Below are 23,516 nucleotides of genomic sequence, written 5' to 3'. Positions count from 1 at the left end.
CAGTCAGCATGCCAATTGCACGTTCCCTCAAAACTTGAGACATCTGTGGCATTGTTTTGTGTGACAAAACTGAACATTTTAGGGCCTTTTATTGTCCCCAGTGCAGGGTGCAGCTGTGCAATGAATATTGCTGTTTAATCAGCTTCTTGATATGTCACACCTGTCAGGTGGATGGATTATCTTGGAAGGAGAAATGCTTACTAACAGGGATGTAAATACATTTGTGAGACAAATTTGAGAGAAATAAGCTTTTCGTGCGAATGTAAAATTACTGGGATCTTCTATTTCAGCTCATGAAGCATGGGACCAAGACTTTACGTGTTGCGTTTATAATTTTGCTCAGTATACTGTTTTTGAAGGTCTACTTGTAACTAGCATACTATATCCTTGTAGCATTTCCTATCCTAACTGTTTTGTACTACTTTAGATGTTATACTGCTCATGTGTTGTGTTGTATTTCTACTCTACGTCATTTAAAACAGGGATGGGCAAACCCTGCTTTTGAAGGCCCTTTGATCAATATTTTTGTTTTGTTTTACTCATTCGGTTCTCAACTTACTGTTGCAAGTTAGAATAGTAGAATACATAAGGTGCAATTTAGAAATGTCGTTGTGCATCAGCAGTTTTTCTCTTGTTATGTCAGTCACTGATAGTCACTCAATTAGCCATGTCAGCTAACAACTTTTAGATTGGTAAGCTATCTAAACTTAGTAATCATGGTCGAATTACCAGCCGGGGGCCCCCATTGATTTTGTTAGTCAGTCTCACTCATATATCATATTTAAAATTGCTTAACATTTCTCTCCTCCCTATGTCACAATGTGTAGAATTACAGGAAATTAGTTGTAAAAGCAAATTTTGTTTTTGTCCCCCCTTCTGCAGTTCTACACCCGACATCAGCCTGAAACCTCGCATTTCTGAGGCATCTGAGATACAGAATCAGCACAATGGTGCCACCTACCTGCCTATCAACAGAGCGCCCTTCCCTGCTGTCACTGTTGACCAGTCCATGACCAGCTACTCAGGTCAAAATATTAAATATGATATAATTATTCAGATGTGGACTAGTAAATATACAGTGAGCACCATAATTCATTGGACAGTGACCATTTTTTTGTTATTTTTGTTCTGTACTCTAGCACTTTGAGTTTGAAAGTATACAATGACAATGAGGGTGAAGTGCAGACTGTCAGCTTTAATTTGAGGGGATTTTCATACATATCGGATGAACCGTCTAGAAATGATAGAAGCTTTTGTACATGGTCCCCCCCATTTTCGGGGCATCAAAAAACATTGGACAGTTTAACTTCTTATGGCTGCAAGCCCCATAATGTAGAATAAAGTAATCATTGTTAATATTTGGTTGGATATCCTTTGCATGCAATGACTGCTTGAAGTCTGCGATGTATCGACATCACCAGACGCTGGGTATCTTCCCTGGTGATGCTCTTCCAGGCCTGGACTGCAGCCATCTTCAGTTTCCGCTTGTTTCGGGGACTTATTGCCTTCAGTCTCCTCTTCAGCATGTCAAATGCATGTTCAATTGGATTCAGATCCGGTGATTGACTTGGCCAGTCAAGGATTTTCCACTTTTTGGCCATCATAAACCCCTTCGTTGCTCTACCAGTATGTTTTGGGTCATTGTCTTGTTGCATGATGAAGTGCCGTCCAATGAGTTTTGAGGCATTTGGTTTTATCTGAGCTGATAAAATATTTCTGTATACTTCAGAATTCATTGTTCTACTTCTGTCTGCAGTCACATCATCGATGAAGACAAGTGAGCCTGTTCCACTGGCAGCCCTACAGGTCCAAGCCATAACACCCCCTCCACCATGTTCCACTGGCAGCCCTACAGGCCCAAGCCATAACACCCCCTCCACCATGTTCCACTGGCAGCCACACAGGCCCAAGCCATAACACCCCCTCCACCATGTTCCACTGACAGCCACACAGGCCCAAGCCATAACACCCCCTCCACCATGTTCCACTGGCAGCCACACAGGCCCAAGCCATAACACCCCCTCCACCATGTTCCACTGGCAGCCCTACAGGCCCAAGTCATAACACCCCCTCCACCATGTTCCACTGGCAGCCACACAGGCCCAAGCCATAACACCCCCTCCACCATGTTCCACTGGCAGCCATACAGGCCCAAGCCATAACACCCCCTCCCCTCCACCATGTTTCACTGGCAGCCATACAGGCCCAAGCCATAACACCCCCTCCACCATGTTCCACTGACAGCCATACAGGCCCAAGCCATAACACCCCCTCCACCATGTTCCACTGGCAGCCCTACAGGCCCAAGCCATAACACCCCCTCCACCATGTTCCACTGGCAGCCACACAGGCCCAAGCCATAACACCCCCTCCACCATGTTCCACTGGCAGCCATACAGGCCCAAGCCATAACACCCCCTCCCCTCCACCATGTTTCACTGGCAGCCATACAGGCCCAAGCCATAACACCCCCTCCACCATGTTCCACTGACAGCCATACAGGCCCAAGCCATAACACCCCCTCCACCATGTTCCACTGGCAGCCCTACAGGCCCAAGCCATAACACCCCCTCCACCATGTTCCACTGGCAGCCATACAGGCCCAAGCCATAACACCCCCTCCACCATGTTCCACTGGCAGCCATACAGGCCCAAGCCATAACACCCCCTCCACCATGTTCCACTGGCAGCCATACAGGCCCAAGCCATAACACCCCCTCCACCATGTTCCATTGGCAGCCATACAGGCCCAAGCCATAACACCCCCTCCACCATGTTCCACTGGCAGCCCTACAGGCCCAAGCCATAACACCCCCTCCCCCATGTTCCACTGGCAGCCCTACAGGCCCAAGCCATAACACCCCCTCCACCATGTTCCATTGGTAGCCATACAGGCCCAAGCCATAACACCCCCTCCACCATGTTCCATTGGTAGCCATACAGGCCCAAGCCATAACACCCCCTCCACCATGTTCCACTGGCAGCCATACAGGCCCAAGCCATAACACCCCCTCCACCATGTTCCACTGGCAGCCATACAGGCCCAAGCCATAACACCCCCTCCACCATGTTTCACAGATGAGGTGGTATGCTTTGGATCATGGGCATGTCTTTTTTTTCTCCACACTTTCCTCTTTCCATCACTCTGGTACATGTTAATCTTTGTCTCATCTGTCCACAATACTTTTTTCCAGAACTCTTGGGGCTCTTTTAGGTGCTTTGTTTTAGCACACTGTAAAGAGCAAACACCTTTCTGTTCTTCAGGCTTATCAGTGGTTTGCATCTTGTAGTGTACCCTCTGTAGTCCTACTGGTGTAGTCTTCTACGTATGGTAGACTGACACATCTCACCTGCATCCAGGAGAGTGTTTTTTGATCTGTTGGGCTGTTGTCAGGGAGGTTTTATTCACCATAGAGAGTATTCTCCGGTCATCCACTACAGTGATCTTCCTCAGTCTACCGGGTCTTTTGCCATAATTGAGTTCACTGGATGTTTTTTCTTGTTAATGATGAACCAAATTTTTGCAATGTTCCTGATTGATTGATTTTCATTTCTGAGCCTTATGATGGCCAGCTTCATTTGCATCGACACTGCTGTCTTCCTCATGTTGTCAAACCCCAACAACAACCTCCAAAGGCAATAGCAAAGTCTAGAATCAACACTATTCATCAACAGCTCTCCTGCATTCACTAACGACACACATGAATACACCTGCCTAACGACACACATCTGTGAAGCCAATTCAACAAATACTTGTAGTACCTTAAGATGGGGGGACCGTGTACAAAAGGTGCTGTCATTTCTAAACGGTTCATTCGATATGTATGAAAATACCCTCAAATTAAAGCTGACAGTCTGCACTTCACCCTCGTTGTCATTGTATCCTTTCAAACTCAGTGCTAGAGTACAAAACCAAAATAACAAAAAAATGGTCACTGTCCAATGAATTATGGTGCTCACTGTAAATACAAATGTAAATACACAAAGTACCAGTCAAAAGTTTGGACACACCTACTCATTCCAGGGTTTTTCTTTATTGCATCAAAACTATGAAATAACACATATGGAATCATGTAGTAACCAAAAAAGTGTTAAACAAATCAAAATATATGTTATATTTGAGATTCTTCAAAGTAACCACCCTTTGCCTTGATGACAGTTTTACACACTCTTGGCATTCTCTCAACCAGCTTCATGATGTTGTCACCTGGAACGCATTTGAATTAACAGGTGTGCCTTTTTTAAAGTTAATTTGTGGAATTTCTTTCCTTCTTAATGCGTTTGAGCCAATTAGTTGTGTTGTGACAAGGTAGCGGAGGTATACAGAAGATAGCCCTATTTGTTAAAAGACCACGCCCATATTATGGAAAGAACAGCTCAAATAAGCAAAGAGAAATGACAGTCCATTACTTTAAGATATGAAGATCAGTCAACACGGAAAACTTCAAGAACTTTGAAAGTTTCTTCAAGTGTAGTCGCAAAAACCATCAAGTGCTATGATGAAACTGGCTCTCATGAGGACCACCACAGGAATGGACACCACCCAAAGAACACAGCCAAGACAATGCAGGCGTGGCTTCAGGACAAGTCTCTGAATGTCCTTGAGTGGCCCAGCCAGAGCCTGGACTTGATCCCAATCAAACATCTCTGGAGAGACCTGAAAATAGCTGTGCAGCGACTCTCCCCATCTTACCTGACGGAGCATGAGAGGATCTGCAGATAAGAATGGCACACCCAAATACAGGTGTGCCAAGCTTGTAGATTCATAACCAAGAAGACTCAAGGCTGTAATCGCTGCCAAAGGTGCTTCAACAAAGTACTGAGTAAAGGGTCTGAATACTTATGTAATATTTTTGTTATTATTTGTTATACATTTGCAAAGATTTCTAAACTTGTTATTTGCATTGTCATTATGGGGTATTGTGTATATATTGATGAGAAGAAAATAACCGATTTAATCCATTTTAGAATAAGGCTGTAACAAAATGTGGGAAAAGTCAAAGGGTCTGAATAGTTTCCGAATGCGCTGTGTATACACACTACCGTTCAAAAGTTTGGGGTCACTTAGAAATGTCCTTGTTTTTGAAAGAAAAGCACATTTCCTAGGTCATAGGTCTGTTAGGATCACCACTTTATTTTAAGAATGTGAAATGTCAGAATAATAGTGGAGAGAATGATTTTTTTCAGGTTTTCAGGTTTTATTTCTTTCATCACATTCCCAGTGGGTCAGAAGTTTACATACACTCAATTAGTATTTGGTAGCATTGCCTTTAAATTGTTTAACTTGGTTCAAACGTTTCGGGTAGCCTTCCACAAGCTTCCCACAATAAGTTGGGTGAATTTTGACCCATTCCTCCTGACAGAGCTGGTGCAACTGAGTCAGGTTTGTAGGCCGCCTTGCTCGCACATGCTTTTTCAGTTCTGCCCACAAATGTTCAAAAGGATTGAGGTAAGGGCTTTGTGATGGCCAATCCATATCTTGACTTTGTTGTCCTTGAGCCATTTTGCCACAACTTTGGAAGTATGCTTGGGGTCATTGTCCATTTGGAAGACCCATTTGCGACCAAGCTTTAACTTCCTGACTGATGTCTTGAGATGTTGCTTCAATATATCCCCATAATTTTCCTACCTCATGATGCCATCTATTTTGTGAAGTGCACCAGTCCCTCCTGCAGCAAAGCACCCCCACAACATGATGCTGCCACCCCTGTGCTTCACGTTTGGGATGGTGTTCTTTGGCTTGTAAGCCTCCTTTTTCCTCCAAACATAACGATGGCCATTATGGCCAAACAGTTCTATTTTTGTTTCATCAGACCAGAGGACATTTCTACAAAAAGTACAATCTTTGTCCCCAGGTGCAGTTGCAAACCCTTGTCTGGCTATTTTATGGCGGTTCTGGAGCAGTGGGTTCTTCCTTGCTGAGCGGCCTTTCAGGTTATGTCGATGAAGGACTCGTTTCACAAGGTCCTTTGCTGTTGTTCTGCGATTGATTTGCACTTTTTGCACCAAAGTACGTTAATCTCTTGGAGACAGAACGCGTCTCCTTCCTGAGTGGTAGGACGGTTGCATGGTCCCATGGTGTTTATACTTGCGTACTATTGTTTGTACAGATGAACATGGTACCTTCAGGTGTTTGGAAATTAATCTCAAGGATGAACCAGACTTGTGGAGGTGAACTTATTTTTTTCTGAGGGCTTGGCTGATTTCTTTTCATTTTCCCATGATGTCAAGCAAAGAGGCACTGAGTTTGAAGGTAGGCCTTGAAATACATCCACGGGTACACCTCCAATTGACTCAAATGATGTAACGAACGTCGTCAGGAGAAGGAGAAGAGGACCAAGGTGCAGCGTTGTAAGTGTTCATTTTAATGAAGTTAAATAAACTGAACACTGAATGACAAAAACAACAAAGAGAGAGAACGAAACGAAACAGTCCTGTAAGGTATACACACAAAACAGGAAACAACTACCCACAAACACAGGTGGGAACAGGATACCTAAGTATGGTTCTCAATCAGAAACAACGATAGACAGCTGCCAAACACAGAAATACAAAACATAGAACAAAACATAGAATGCCCACCCCAACTCACACCCTGACCAAACCAAAATAGAGACATAAAAAAGGAACTAAGGTCAGGACGTGACAAATAATGTCAATTAGCCTATCAGAGGCTTCTAAAGCCATGACATAATTTTATGGAATTTTCCAAGATGTTTAAAGACACAGTAAACTTAGTGTATGTAAACTTCTGACCCACTGGAATTGTGATACAGTGAATTATAAGTTAAATAATGTGTCTGTAAACAATTGTTGGAAAAATTACTTGTGTCATGCACAAAGTATGTCCTAACCGACTTGCCAAAACCTAACCGACTTGCCAAAACAAGAAATTTGTGGAGTGGTTGAAAAAAGGAGTTTTAATGACTCCGACCTAAGTGTATGTAAACTTCCAAATTCAAGTTCACTCAGTTAAGCCTCTGATTGGCTAAACACACTGCTTATCTCTACAGGAAACCCAATGACAGCAGTCTACGCCATATCAGCCAACCACCCTGGTTACTCTGACTACTTTATCATGTCTCCACCATCGTCGTACGGAAGCCCATCTTGGATGTCCTACCCACCGGAACCTGAGGACATCCCACACCAGTGGAATGATACTGTAAATACTGTTAGTATCGGAACCAGAACAATGTCCTCGTATATTTAGCTTGTATAACGCAGATTGTTTGATCTGGATTCGTCACTATTAGTCCCTGTTTAAACCAGTCTCTTCTCTTTTCAGAACCCGTGTCATTTAGAAACCATTTGTTGAGATTACCTGATCTCTGGCACTGAGTGGAAACAGCATATATCTTGGTGGGCACACACACTTAACACAAGACAGCATTCAATGACTTGGGTTTTTGTGGCTCATTTAATTTCGTTACATTTCTTTCTCTTTGTCTTCCAGTTGTCCTATCGGTTGGGCAGTAGGGCCTCCCTCCCTCACAGTGAGTACCCCACTAGAGTACCCCACTAGAGCACCCTGCCCTCGCTGTCACCCCTGGCCCCTGCTGGCCTCTGGCCTGCCTCCTCAGCCCATCCAGGCCCTCTATGGTCTCTGAGCCCCCGGTCACACAGGCCTCACAGCCTCCATGTCAACTGCCACCAGCCAGCAGAGGATGGCCTAGAGTAGAGCAGCAGCATCCCCAATGGTAATGCCACATACAGCCTCTGCCCTGGTCCACACCATCCAATGACAGAGCTGGCAAAGCTGGACTAACTGTGCTTTTTGATGATCCAAATTCTTTAATGGAAAGAAGAGTTTTACCTACTACTGATGGTTTATGTGTATTTTTTTAAATTACAAAAAAATAGTATCTAACTCGTCTTGAGCTGTTTCAGTTTTTGGATATTTGTGTGCTTTGTCATTTACTTTTGTGCATTACTTCTTATTTTGAATGAGTAAAACATTTAATGAGTGTATCTTGTGCGCTCACCTTAATTTAAGGGAAAACATTTGTGCAAGAAAAGCTTTGGTGTGATTGGCATTGTCATTCTGTATTTTTGAAATGTACCCATGACCTTCAACCCATCAGATTACAGTAAAACACACCTGTTCTGTCATTCATATGTTAATGGTGTGTGTCTACTAACCATGATTATGAAAAGCTGAATCGAGTCATATTGCAGCACACAAATGATCTTACAATGGTTCTTTACTTGCAAGTGTTATTATGTATTTGTATTTGGAGATTCTGACTTATATTGGGTCATATTCATTCACTGGACAGAGTGGTAATAATCAGATGTGTTGGATGGGCCACAGGAGTATTTATTCAATTTGTTATGTAACATGACAGCATTAAATCTTGAAGAGACTTTTACAAGCAGTGAGAGAGAGAGATATTTTCTGTGTATATTTTGACACCATTTTCTTGACATGTTGACTTGCTTTAATGCATTTCAAATTTGAAGGATGGTCAGATTGTTTTGAATCTTATTTTCAAATATGTCAAGTGTACCAACACTTAGATGTCTAACTACCAGGATCATCTAGTGTAAAACATGACCACATTTCTAATGTGGTCTGCATATGCTGGTATATGCATATACAAAAATGCTCACTGGGTCATAACATAAGCAAAATGATGGATAATGCTATGTTTTACTAGTATTTACTGAATTGCCTGCATTTCAAAAAGGATAATGTGATGGCTCTTTACCATGTATATGCTACTAGTTGGGCTCTTTACCATGTATATGCTACTAGTTGAGTTAATCAGTGCAGTTTAGTCTAGATCAACAACCACCAAAACATGTCACCAGACTTGATTTGTATTACTGTGATATTGCTGATATTGAATATGTAATAATGACATAGCATTGGAAAGGTTTTTACATTTAAAAATGGTGACAGAATCAGGTTTAATGTGATGATATAAAATACAGTTGGATCTATCACAAAGTTATTAGTTTAGTGTGATATTAGATGAACAGAGCACTTTCTCATATATCCTGAGTTCCTGACCCCACAAAACTGCAGTATCAATGCAAATACTTTGTTAAGCATGCAATATTAATATTTAAAATATTAGAATAACTGCTTTTTAACAGATTATGAGTCATACTCAAAAGGATAAAAAGATGCAGATGCATAGTCTGTATCTAGTCCATTAGTTTGACTGGGTAGGTGTCTTCAAATAGATACCAACTGTTTCTACCTAGTTTGAAAAAAATGATTTAACTATTTTTCTACAAAAATATGAAACCATTATTTTTACGTTTAAGCGTAATATTCCAAAGGAATTATAATAAACCATGTAAAAAGCCCAAATGCAAAGATATTTAGAGAATCTCTGTGATTTGCTCTGTAATACTACATAAAATGTCAACTTTTTCTGCTCTACACATACATTGGTAAAACATTCTTCCTCTACTAGATTTAGTCACAGTAAAGTTTCACTAAACAACGTTGATGAGACTTGAAAAGGAATTCAAATGTAGCCTATGAGTTGAACGTCTTTGCCTTTATCAAGCACAAACAATCTGGTTGATGCTTGGAATCGTCGTCATTGTAACTTGTATCGCTAAGAGACAAAAGGCACTCCCATTTGTTGAAAATAATATCATTGATGTGTTCAGTTACACAAATTTGAAGCTAATGAAGGGGAAAATGTGATTGATTTGAACAGTCAAAAGGAACATAATGAAAGAGTTGACATAAGTTGATGTACTCCTGATGCTTCTTTTACCAGATGCATTTCTCTGAGATTAAATGTGATGATTAGCCCCGGAGGTTTCTGAAGACTCAGCAGTTTGAATCATGTTATGAAGAATGCAATTGAATGTAGTTATGCAGAATTTTGGTGAAATAAAACCCAATAAATTACAACTTGGTATTTGTTTCTTGAGTGGAACATTAGTTTACAACCCTGAATGAAGAATAGCTACTTTCAGTAGGAACCTGCATGTGAGGGAGATGGGAGTCCGTGTGTGACATTTTCTACTAGTTCAGTGAATAAATGTCAGGGTCTCACAGGCATCTCACAGTGCATTGTTCCCATTGTCTAAGGAGCTGCACATCCCTAGAGGGAAACTCATTTGACCAGTGACATTGAAGGATTTACAAAGACCACAGACCGCAGCTCCAGCATCTAAAAGGACTTTTCTTGACTTTCTACAAGCAATGAATCCTGAATACAAAGCTTTTACACTGAACAATTTATTGTCCTCAGAAAGCTTTAAAATTGGTATTCTTTCCCCACACATTATGATTAAGTGCCGTATCAGTCCTCCAAGGAGATGGTAACCACGTCAGGACCTTGACTCTTCAGTACAGTCTGAGACTACTGAGCTACATTAAGATAAACTTGTTTTAGGAACATCAAACCATATACACAGAGATCTAAAGTACTATTGGATCAGTTCCTCTTATAGACGCAGATTGTCAGTAAAACATCAGGTCAGATCACACATTGCTAATATGGTAAATGTGTGATCAACTGGCAGTTCATCTTTATCCCCACAAGGGGGAGGCAGAATTCCTGTAACTCATTAGGGTTTTCACAAATCTCACCCCATCTCTCCATTTTACAAAACCCCTCTGTCTCTGGCATTAATGGAGGTCTAGATGCTTTTATCTCCCATAATGCCCCTGGATTTCTTCTTAAACATGTTGTAGTGTTATTCAGACACGGCTCTCATCTAATGGGCCTTCCCAGCTGGAAAACACTGTTTGGAATGATGTCATGGCCTGCTCGCGGTGAGACAACCCTGTTTAACTACAACACGTTACCCAGGTACCCCCTCCTCTGCAGCTCTGGAGCCAGGCTGATGTTCCTACCTGCTGAGGTGTCTGTTGCACATCATCCCGCTAACCATGGAACAACCCCCAGGCCCTGATGCAGTGACAAAAACAATCCCCTCTCTTCGCCACAGGAAATAGACCCTGTTCAAATTGTTTTCATCTGTTTCTTCCTCTTCTCCTACTGAGGTAGTCAACACACAGAGCACAGCCTCCAGGACCACTGGTTCTGCATAAGAAAAAGGTTTATATCCAAGGTAAAAAGTTCTACTTGGTGGCAGGTAGCCTAGTGGTTAGGAGTGTTGGGCCAGTAACTGAAAGGTTGCTGGTTCAAATCCCCGAGCTGTTGCTGTGCCCTTGAGCAATGCACTTAACCTTAATTACTCTTATACATTTATCTGGATAAGAATATATGGTGATAATGTTAGCCAACCATGAGATTTGTCAAGCTGAAAAGTTCTGTTCCACTGGGCACAAACAAACTGGTTGAATCAATTTGTCAATGTATTGTGAAATGGAATCTACACTGAACAAAAATGCAACATGCAAAGTGTTGGTCCCATGTTTCATGAGCTGAAATAAAAGATCCTAGAAATGTTCCATATGCATGAAAAGCTTATTTCTGTCATATTGGATCCACAAATGTGTTTATATCCCTGTTAGTGAGCATGTATCATTTACCAAGATAATCCAGCCAGTGGCATATCAAGAAACTGATTAAACAGCATCTTCATTACACAGGTGAACCTTGTGCTGGGGACAATAAAAGGCCACTCTAAAATGTGCAGTTTTGTCACACAAACAAAGCCACAGATGTCTCAAGTTGAGGTAGTGTGCAATTGGCATGCTGACTGTAGAAATGTCCACCAGAGCTGTTGGCAGAGAATTGAATGTTCATTTCTCTAACATAAGCCTCCTCCAATGTCGTTTTAGAGAATTTGGCAGTACGTCCAACCGGCCTCACAGCCGCAGACCGCGTGTAACCATGCCAACCCAGGACCTCCACATCCGGCTTCTTCACCTGCAGGATCGTCTGACACCAGCCAGCCAGATAGCTGATGAAGCTAAATATCTAAAAAACAAAAAAACATTGTTTTTGGAACAAATCACTCGCTCAATGCTAAACCTTGTTTAGATCTATTATTGAATTACGCAGCTCTTGAGCAAGTTGAGGAGACTAAACTGCTGGCTGTAACCGTAGACAGCAAGCTGTCATGGTCAAAACATGTAGACTCAATGGTTGCTAAAATGGGAAGAGGTCTGTCCATGATAGGGCATTCCTCTGCCTTCTTGACATCTCAGTCAACCAGACAAGTCCTACAGGCCCTAGTTTTCTTGCACCTGGACTACTGCCCAGCTGTGTGGTCATGTGCGGCAAAGAAGGACATAGGTAAATTTCAGTTGGTCCAGAATAAAGCAGCAGGTATCACACGAAGTGAATGTGTTGAAGATACTGAACTGTCTGTTCAAGCAGTTGGCACACAGTTCGGACACTCATCGGTACAACACAAGGCATGCAACCAGAGGTCTCTTCACAGTCCCCATGTCCTGAACAGAGGTTGAGAAACACACAGTTTTAAATAGAGCCATGACGACATGGAACTCTCTGCCGGCTCAGGTAATTCATGCTAGCAATAAAACCAGATTCAATAAACAAATGAACACCTTACTGCACAAAGGGGCTGTGAAGAGACACAGCCATTTTATATATATTGTGTTGTAATTTGCGCTGTATTATGTATTCGACCTAGATATTGTGTGTATATACTGATGTGTAGGCTATGTGTGACACTTTAAATGTATATATTTCAGTCCTTGACTAATTATGTTCCGTACTATGTATTATGTCATGTTTCATGATCCTAATAAATACCAAATACCACTGTTGGTTTGCACAACCAAACAATTTCTGCACAAACTGTCAGAAACCGTCTCAGGGAAGCTAATCTGCGTGCTCGTCGTCCTCACCAGCTTCTTGACCTGACTGCAGTTTGGCGTCACAACAGATTTCCGTGGGCAAATGCTCACCTTCGATGGCCACTGTCACGCTCTTCACTGATGAATCCCGGTTTCAACTGTACTGGGCAGATGGCAGAGCGGAGAGATGGCAGAGCGGAGAGATGGCAGAGCGGAGAGATGGCAGAGCGGAGAGATGGCAGAGCGGAGAGATGGCAGAGCGGAGAGATGGCAGAGCGGAGAGATGGCAGAGCGGAGAGCGCGGTGTGCTGATGACAATGTTGTGAACAGAGTGCTCCATGAGCTACGGACAATGAACACAACTGCATTTTATCAATGGCAATTTGAATGCACAGGTGCATACTCACCAGACATGTCACCCATTGAGCATGTTTGGCATGCTCTGGATCAACGTGTACGACAGCGCGTTCCAGTTCCTGCCAATATCCAGCAACTTCGCACAGCCATTGAAGAGGACTTGGACAACTTTCCACAGGCCACAATCAACAGCCTGATCAACTCTGTGTGAAGGAGATGTGTCGCGCTGCATGAGGCAAATGGTGGTCACACCACATACTGACTGGTTTTCTGATCCATGCCCCTACTTTTTTTTTAAGGTAACTTGGACCAACAGATGCATATTCCAGTCATGTGAAATCCATAGATTAGAGCTTCATTTATTTATTTCAATTGACTGATTTCCTTAAATGAACTGAAACTCAGTAAAATCTTTGAAATGGTTGCATATTGCGTTTATGTTTTTGTTCAGTGTTGTGTTGTGTAGTGTGTTTGCTGGCATGCATAAAATAAAATAAAAACGTGGCGATTTTAGCAGGCATATTTATTTAGTATTTTTATGCATGCCAGCAACACAACACTAAACAATACATGAATTGCACTATAACGGTGACAGACAGTGCCCACGTAAAGCTGTCTCAACAGCAGAGTCCCGACAGCAGTTTCAATACCTTACCACTGGCTATCGGAATACTTGTTAGAGAAGGTGTCAGGAGCTTGCAGGGATTTGTAGTCTTGTATGATGTCTACTTTGATACTAATTAACATTTTCGAATCTGAGAGTAAATAGAGCTGAATATATTGATAAAAGTCACCTTGTCTGACATGGTTATCAAAACATCACGCCAGGGTAAGCCTACACAGGAACATAGCCCTTATTTTAAGTGTTCCTAAAATCCCATGTTGGAAAAATTAATGGTGGAAATATTATTGGAACCATTTTGTGCTATATATGGCAACCAGAGTATGGGCAAGTGGATGTGTTGAAAGGAGCGAGTGTATGAAAAGCGAATCAGCTACAGTCAATATTTGGACATTGACCAAGTTATCATCTGGCTTTGTACGCCACCACAATGGATTTGAAAGGAAACAATCAAGATGAGCTGAAAGTTTGCGGGTAATTACATCCAACTCGGGTGAAAGGTGTAGGATTTACAGCACTTTTTATATGTGGTCCCCACAATTTTAGGATCTCAAAATTAATTGGACAAACTAACAATCGTAAATGAAATTGTAAGTTTTAATACTTGGTTGCAAATCCTTTGAGGTCAATGACTGCCTGAAGTCTGGAACCCACAGACATCACCAGATGCTGTGTTTCAAATCAAATCAAATTTTATTTGTCACATACACATGGTTAGCAGATGTTAATGCGAGTGTAGCGAAATGCTTGTGCTTCTAATTCCGACAATGCAGTAATAACCAACGAGTAATCTAACCTAACAATTTCACAACAGCTACCTTAAACACACAAGTGTAAAGGGATGAAGAATATGTACATAAAGATATATGAATGAGTGATGGTACAGAACGGCAACGGCATAGGAGTACACTATATACATATCAGATGAGTAATGTAGGGTATGTAAACACATAAAAGTGGCATTGTTGAAAGTGGCTAGTGATACATGTATTACATAAAGATGGCAAGATGCAGTAGGTGGTATAGAGTACAGTATATACATATGAGAATATAATGTAATGTAGGGTATGTAAACATTATATTAAGTGGCATTGTTTAAAATGGCTAGTGATACATTTTTTACATGTATGGCAGCAGCCACTCAATGTTAGTGGTGGCTGTTTAACAGTCTGATGGCCTTGAGATAGAAGCTGTTTTTCAGTCTCTCGGTCCCTGCTTTGATGCACCTGGACTGACCTCGCCTTCTGGATGATAGCGGGGTGAACAGGCAGTGGCTCGGGTGGTTGTTGTACTTGGTGATCTTTATGGCCTCCCTGTGACATCGGGTGCTGTAGGTGTCCTGGAGGGAAGGTAGTTTGGCCCCGGTGATGCGTTGTGCAGACCTCACTACCCTCTGGAGAGCCTGACGGTTGTGGGCGGAGCAGTTGCCGTACCAGGCGGTGATACAGCCCGACAGGATGCTCTCGATTGTGCATCTGTAGAAGTTTTGGTGACATGGCGAATTTCTTCATCCTCCTGAGGTCACAACGCTGTTCTTCACCATGCTGTCTGTGTGGGTGGACCAATTCAGTTTGTCCGTGATGTGTACGCCGAGGAACTTAAAACTTTCTACCCTCTCCTCTACTGTCCCGTCGATGTGGATAGGGGTGTGCTCTCTCTGCTGTTTCCTGAAGTCCACGATCATCTCCTTTGTTTTGTTGACGTTGAGTGTGAGGTTATTTTCCAGACACCACACTCCGAGGGCCCTCTCCTCCTCCCCGTAGGCCGTCTCGTTGTTGTTGGTAATCAGGCCTACCACTGTAGTGTTGTCTGCAAACTTCATGATTGAGTGGGAGACGTGCGTGGCCACGCAGTCATGGGTGAACAGGGAGTACAGGAGAGGGCTGAGAACGCACCCTTGTGGGGCCCCTGTGTTGAGGATCAGCGGGGTGGAGGTGCTGTTTCCTATGTTTAGATGAAGCACGGTGATATCAAATTAATCTGTTATATAAATAACCAAAATATCTGACATTGTATTCCCATCTGAAGGTCTGTGCTTTTAAATGGTTGAAAGCACATTGATAGACATTTATGTGACATCTAAATAACAAATCTGACAGTGATGATCCGCTGATCTGGATCCAGCTACTCACACAGAAGGTGAAAGCATGAATTAATTATCCAACATACTGGCAACATTGACCTCTGGAAACCTTTGTCTTTCATGTTGACACTATGTTATTGATAATTAGCTTATCAGAATAATTAATGATTCATTGTTCTGTCTCCAAAGGGTCCAAGGACATGTAACTTTGAATGGAAAAATCCCAAAGCTCTCTTTTTTGATTTGAGAATTTTCAGTTTTGTCCTTGGATGGCTTGCCTCGTCTCCTAATCCTTTCACCGCCTGCTGGAGTTGATTTTGTGCTCAGCTTGGACTGTGTACTTGTCCATCAGATTTGCACAGAACAGCATATTTAGCCAAGCAGCTTGTGTATGTGTGTGTGTGTGTGTGTGTGTGTGTGTGTGTGTGTGTGTGTGTGTGTGTGTGTGTGTGTGTGTGTGTGTGTGTGTGTGTGTGTGTGTGTGTGTGTGGACGTGTCGGTTGGTTCTTCTATATCATGTTCCTTGTTTAACTATCCTTGTAAAACAAGGCCAGTTCAGACATTTTACCGGTCCCCACAAGGAAAAAGGCTATTTTAGGGTTATGGTTAGAATTAAGTTATGGGTTAGGTTTATGGTTAGGGTTAGAGTTAGTTTTAGGATTAAGGATTTGGAGGTTCAGGTCTTCTGCCTGGGGAGGCTTCAGACAGTACTGGCTCAGGTCAGACCCACTGCCTGGGCCCTCTGCCTGTGTGGCCCAGTGTAATGAGAGATGTCTAATCACTTCTCTCAGTAATTAATGAGCAATCACTGAAAGGCAAACAAATGGGAATTACAAGATTGTGGCACTCAGCGAAAGATCAGAGCACAGGGCTCAAACTGTTCAGAGGATTTACATGAGGGATAATCAACGAGGGGCGTTGTGTTCTATGGAAAATAATGAACGACGTGGAAAGTGTGTTCCACAACGCGCTAGCGGAGTGGAACTGACATTGCACAGAGATCCATTATATTCCAGAGAACGCATAGAGCCCCGAGTTGATTATCCCTTTTATACCATGGCTATAATTTAACACATTAGCCGCTAGAAATGTGTTCATTTGCCGGTAGAAATGTGTTCAACATCCACTGACGTAGCTAGCAAGTTTACTAGATAGCTAGCTACATTAGTTGCCGTGGTAACCAAGCAAACAGACTTGCTAGTTTAGCTAACCAAACCATCAGTCCTAGCTTGCCATTATGACAATCGAATTCAACAATGCTATGTTTTCAATTCAACTTTTTTTTTCAAAAGCAACTCAAACACAGAACATGTAAAAATTAACTATAGCCATTGAATTCCACTGTGCAAATATACTGTGCCTTATTTATTTATTATACACTGGTTACCAACATAATTAGAGCAGTAACAATAAATAATTTGTCATACCCGTGGTTTACTGTCTTTCAGCCAATGAGCATTCAGGGCTCAAACCACCCAGTTTATAAATATAAATAATCACCGCCCTAGAATGCCCTTCAAGCCAATAAGAAACAAGTATTCAACAATACCATGGTGTACATTTTGTGGTGTGTTCGTAAATTCAATCAGAAGTGCCAGACTGTGCTCTGGGCGTTCATAAATTCAGAGTTGTCAGATTGTCAGTTCGTAAATTCAGAGCGGTTTGCTCTCTGAGCGTTCTGACTTCACGAAGGCAGTCAAGCACCCAAAATAACTGGCTAACTTTGGCCAGCTTGCTAGCTACTTACAGACACAAATGAGAGAACAGCTCACTCTGACCATTTTACTCATCCTAGCAGAGCTGGTATGCTGTTTTCATGTTATCCAGAGTGTTGGTGACTGTAACTGTGCTGCTGGCAACAATTTAATTACGCTTTTTTGCCAACGTTTACTGACACCGACCATATTCAAGGGGTGTTGAGCGTTGGTAAATTCATCAGTTATTCTGCGCTCTGGCACACTCAGACGAGTTTACGAACACACCCTTAATAGAGAATTGGAAACATGGGTGGAAATTGTTGCTCTAACTGTACAGTGTATAAAGATACATCACAAGCAAAATTGTAACGGCGTTCCTCTCTCTCCTCATAAGAAGAGGAGGTGTAGTGATCAAGCCAAGGCGCAGCGAAGTTTGAACACATATTTATTAAACAAGACGAAAAACGAACACGAACTATACTTGAAATGATACAAAATAACAAACGACGTAGACTGACCTAAACATGAGAACTTACATAGACACGAAGAACGCACGAATAGGAAACAGACTACATAAACCGTATACAGTTCCGTATGGTGCAAACATAACACAAACACGGAAGACAATCACCCACAACGAACACTGTGACAACGCCTACCTAAATATGACTCTTAATTAGAGGAACGCCAAACACCTGCCTCTAATTAAGAGCCATACCAGGCAACCCAAAACCAACACAGAAACAGAAAACATAGAATGCCCACCCAACCTCACGTCCTGACCAACTAACACACATAACAACTAACATAAATAGGTCAGGAACGTGACAAAAATATATGGAACGATGGAGTGGCGGGAATCTTGGCTGAGTACACTGTAAAAAAAAAAGGTGTATAATTTTACAGAATATTCAAAGTAGGTTAAATTTGCTTGCTTTTTGCAGTTAAAAAAATAAAAGGTAAAACAGAGTAAAATGACAGAGATTCCTTATAAAAATGTAAGAAAAATGCAGAAAAACTCACTCTTTATGTTTCTAGAACCGCATCGCAGTTGAGAATCAATTCATGTTTAGATGGAGTAATGATCTCATGTACTGATTTTTTTGTTGTTGTTGCCCAACGCCCAATTATGAAGACTTGAGAGTCTGTCCCTGAAATAATATAGCCATATCCTGCAGGCTCATTTTTATGGTAGCGGTGGACAGCAGCAGCTTTCTGCACTGAATATATTCCTCGGTTTTAAAGAAGGCAATGACCTGGCTGGAAATAAACGTTCATCAAATCTGTATGATGGCACAGAATATTAAGCTGTTCCTGAAATCAACGTTCCATGTCAAAGAGTTTTCTGGGACACACAGTAAGGATGGCTCAGTACTTGTGTTAATGTACCAATGTATCGACAAAAGTTTGGGGGTACGCCTACATCACGATTACTTTTCATTGCAAGGTGTATTTAGATGCTATGTCCTTATAACAGTTGGTGTGTTTGACGATGGCCATATTTCAAGATGTTCATTATAATCAGAAAGACCCATTTTCAAACAGGAATAACTAGTGTCTTTCTCTGATTTGTCATATTGTTGTTGTGAGAATAATGAATGTTTCCACCTCTTCTCCAACCATCATTTGGCTGGGAGTCAGTACTCCTGCAGAGTCACTAGGTGTTTTCTATAAAAGCCATTGTGGATCCTCAATGATACTCAGTGTCTCCTTGTAATTGGCAGACCAAATGAAGAGATGGTTGAAAGTAGTCACTGTCTCAATGTGAATGTCCTTCATTATGAGATGAGAGAGACTTCGATGTCCTTTTTAGAATCAAAGCCACAGGGGGAGACACTGGTTTCTGGCACTGATGACACTGCATGTGGCAGTTGAGCCAGGATGATAACAGGGTGCCATCCTCTCTAGATCAACCAGGTCAGAGAGGAGGCTTTAGTAGGTGCAGAGAAAGGGAGAAGCTGTTTTGAGTGGGTGTCTTCTAAACTACAGGAGACAGGCCAGAGAAAAGCATTACTCCGAAACAAGGCTGAAGGTCTTATGATTCATCTGTACCGGCGGAGAGGACGGTTGAAGACACCGGTTGGTCAGGACAAGTTCACAGTTTGATGCAGAGTTGACTGTAAAATGTAATACTACAAAATGTTCCTACACCCAGAATGTGCATATTGAGGCTTAGGTTTGTTTTGGTATTTTACCTCCTTTTATTATCATCCATTATTCAATGTTTAAAAAAGATGTAAGAATGTGCCAACCTATGCAAAGGACTGACTGACAACATTACAACAGTGTACAATGATAACCCAAATTGTACCTTTTGTTGGCTAGGTCAACTAGTGTCACATTTTTTTTCTTCGTAAAGGGCTGCTGCTATTCTCTTATCAGTGCTGGGCCGCTGATCTCAACAGCTGTCTGTAGCCATGAGAGGCAGCCAGACACATTGTTTTGGCAGAATTCATTAGGTTTGGTTTCCTTCCCAGGGCCCAGTATCAAAGTCCTATCTGCTATAAGACACTTAGACTGTAATTACAGTTCAATATACGTGGCAGAGGAAAGGCTCTGATTAAACAGTAATGAGAAGACCTGTAAAGTAAAGGGGGGTGCAGAAATGGGTAGACAAAGCGTAAGCCCTTGGCACTTCCAACTTTACAGATCATACAAACTTTTATTCAGCATGTGTGTGTTTGTTTTGTCAGATGTATGCTCGTTTTTTTTTCATGTTAGGAAATCTCAACGGTCATTGGAGCAGTGGCGGATTTAGGTATAGGCGAAGTGGGCAGCCGGAATGGTGACATTTACGCGATCGGTTTTCTATCGCTCATTTGCAAGTCACATTAATAATATTATGTCACCGTGTGGGACTGTGGGTCAATTCATCTAGTCGGAGTGGGCCCCCTGATTCTAGTTTGTGAGCTAGGCAGGCTACTGCCTGGGAAGGTCTCCCACTTAGAAGTACGAGATGGGGAGGGGAGCGGGGATAGGTTGACCTCAGGTCTCCCCACTGGAAGTCCGAGGTAGGGGGAGCGGGAGAATCTATCAAATAGCGCACCTCTAACTTTGTACAGTACTAATACAATTAGTCAAATCAGTCACACTACGAAATGCTACCAAATAAACCACAATTCATTCATAATCCTGTGAACATATAGTTTCACAGACATATTTTTGCATTTTTTTCTGGTTTGTGAGAAATCGTTAAGAATAATATAAAACCAGTCTGCACACCACCAAGGTGAATTGGTTTAGTCTTGCTGAAGGGGGGGTTCTCCCAGGGAGCCATACAAGCTAGAACCGCCACTGCATTGGAGTTAGCACTTATCCGCAATGTATTGCTAGTCTCCTTCAGCACGACATCTCCCTCTCTCCAGAATATGTCACTTATCTCAGGAAACAATAGAAATACACCGTGGGTAATTGAAATCACTGATGGAGAGGCAATGTAAGAGGCAATGTAAGAGGCAATGTAAGAGGCAATGTAAGAGGCATTGTAAGAGGCAATGTAAGGCCATTTTAACACAGAGGCCTAATTCATGAGTTTTGGGTACGAATGGTTTTGCTTTATTAAATGCAAATGAGTGCCGTTGTGGTGGCTGAGCTGTGGTCCGTTTTATCAGGCAGTAGGAGAGGATTATCAGCACTGTGACAGACAGCCACACACACACACACACACACACTGTTATCTCCTCTTCACACGAACAACTCCTCGCCGCACCGCCACAATTACAGGTAGCACTCAGGAGGAGATGCTTACACTGCACTAATGGGAGAAAGCAAGAGCCCATCATACTTTTCTCTGAAAGGATGCCATTTTGCCATCAAAATCTCCTGAATATGATCTCTTTGTCTGTTCTTGTGTATCGATTAGGGCTCTCTTCTAGTTTAGATGGGTTTAGCTGGCTTTGAGAGTCTGTCCCTGAGATAATATAGCCATATCCTGCAGGCTCATTTTTATGGTAGCGGTGGACAGCAGCAGCTTTCTGCACTGAATATATTCCTCGGTTTTAAAGAAGCCAATGACCTGGCTGGAAATAAACGTTCATCAAATCTGTATGATGGCACAGAATATTAAGCTGTTCCTGCAATCAACGTTCCATGTCAAAGAGTTTTCTGGGACACACAGTAAGGATGGCTCAGTACTTGTGTTAATGTACCAATGTATCGACAAAAGTTTGGGGGTACGCCTACATCATGATTACTTTTCATTGCAAGGTGTATTTAGATGATATGTCCTTATAACAGTTGGTGTGTTTGACGATGGCACATCTGTTTTTTTACTCTGGAAGGAGAGATTGCAGTGACATCGAAATGTAAGCGGACAGCTTATTTCCAGTAGGTGGAGCTGTTTGTCATACAGTATGAAGTCTTCTGATGAAGACGTCTTGCTTAGCCTAAGTTCCCGTAGAAGACGGCTTCATCCCCAGACCTAAACTGAGACAGAAAGTCTCACTGACATCACTCTCACTGACCTGTCAGGGCTATGCACTACTGTTCCTAGTGGGAATCTCTGACCTGTCAGGGCTATGCACTACTGTTCCTAGTGGGAATCACTGACCTGTCAGGGCTATGCACTACTGTCCCTAGTGGGAATCACAGACCTGTCAGGGCTATGCACTACTGTTCCTAGTGGGAATCACTGACCTGTCAGGGCTATGCACTACTGTTCCTAGTGGGAATCACTGACCTGTCAGGGCTATGCACTACTGTTCCTAGTGGGAATCACTGACCTGTCAGGGCTATGCACTACTGTTCCTAGTGGGAATCACTGACCTGTCAGGGCTATGCACTACTGTTCCTAGTGGGAATCACTGACCTGTCAGGGCTATGCACTACTGTTCCTAGTGGGAATCACTGACCTGTCAGGGCTATGCACTACTGTTCCTAGTGGGAATCACTGACCTGTCAGGGCTATGCACTACTGTTCCTAGTGGGAATCACTGACCTGTCAGGGCTATGCACTACTGTTCCTAGTGGGAATCACTGACCTGTCAGGGCTATGCACTACTGTTCCTAGTGGGAATCACTGACCTGTCAGGGCTATGCACTACTGTTCCTAGTGGGAATCACTGACCTGTCAGGGCTATGCACTACTGTTCCTAGTGGGAATCACTGACCTGTCAGGGCTATGCACTACTGTTCCTAGTGGGAATCACTGACCTGTCAGGGATATGCACTACTGTTCCTAGTGGGAATCACTGACCTGTCAGGGCTATGCACTACTGTTCCAATTGGGAATCACTGACCTGTCAGGGCTATGCACTACTGTTCCTAGTGGGAATCACTCGACAGCCTAACCGGAACCCTAGCTTCATGTCCACACTCCGGTTCAACCCTAAACCCTAACCCTAGTATCGTGTCCATATCTCAGTTCAACCCTAACCATAACTCTAAACATAACCCTTGTTTGGGTAGGTTTTTACCCCATCACATGGATGCACCATCCAAGTTGATTGACTAGGCTCCTCTTGGACCGGTTGGTGCTGTATAACATAATCTTTCTCTTTGTCCATATTTAGCACAGTAACAGTAAACAAGGCCATGGCAGCTCTCTCTATTGCTGCCACTGTCCAGTCTAGGATACTGTATGCTCAAGGTTTCCTGGCCCCTGCAGCCGCCTCTCCTCTCCCACACCCATTATCTCTTCATCTGTCACTCCATTTTTATAACTCTCCATCTATCTCTCCCTCTATCTATTGATTGGCACCCTGGCCGCGGGGGCTTTGTGTGATTGTCCCTGTGTGTCACGTCCTTCCCTCTCTCACCTCCATACGGACAGCTGAGCCCCCCCAAATACACACACAAACACACACTCCATCAGTACCATCTTCTCTAATCCCAGAGTCCGCCCGTGGCTATTTTTGTCCCTGTGTGTCTCTCACACGTCCATTCCACATCCCTCGCTACAAAGCTGTCACAGAGACAGAGGCCAGGCCGCTCTCTCTCTCTCTATCTCAGAGGTACACTAACCGCAGGAGAGGAGATATTTAAATAGCTCTGCTGAACTGGTAGTTGTGCATAATGATCCATGTTGCCAGTTTGGCTGTTCTTATCTAT

The 23,516-nt window shown here is 42.7% G+C and overlaps 1 protein-coding gene across 3 annotated transcripts in view; it reads left to right on the top strand.

Moving 5' to 3' along the window:
- The window catches only part of LOC129862170 (UPF0606 protein KIAA1549L-like), a 44,385-nt gene extending 34,505 nt beyond the window's left edge, over window positions 1-9,880 (top strand). For all 3 annotated transcript variants that reach the window (XM_055933567.1, XM_055933566.1, XM_055933565.1), the window contains 4 exons: window positions 883-1,025; window positions 7,014-7,174; window positions 7,289-7,362; window positions 7,457-9,880. In XM_055933567.1, coding sequence (XP_055789542.1) covers window positions 883-1,025; window positions 7,014-7,174; window positions 7,289-7,318 — 334 coding nt within the window. In that variant the 3' untranslated portion in view covers window positions 7,319-7,362; window positions 7,457-9,880. The remainder of the gene's footprint in view (window positions 1-882; window positions 1,026-7,013; window positions 7,175-7,288; window positions 7,363-7,456) is intronic.
- The last annotated feature ends 13,636 nt before the right edge of the window (window positions 9,881-23,516 follow it).

Source organism: Salvelinus fontinalis, chromosome 9, assembly GCF_029448725.1.
Source record: "Salvelinus fontinalis isolate EN_2023a chromosome 9, ASM2944872v1, whole genome shotgun sequence".
In the NCBI taxonomy this organism is placed as follows: domain Eukaryota; kingdom Metazoa; phylum Chordata; class Actinopteri; order Salmoniformes; family Salmonidae; genus Salvelinus; species Salvelinus fontinalis.
This window is presented reverse-complemented; position numbering and strand designations above follow the sequence as displayed.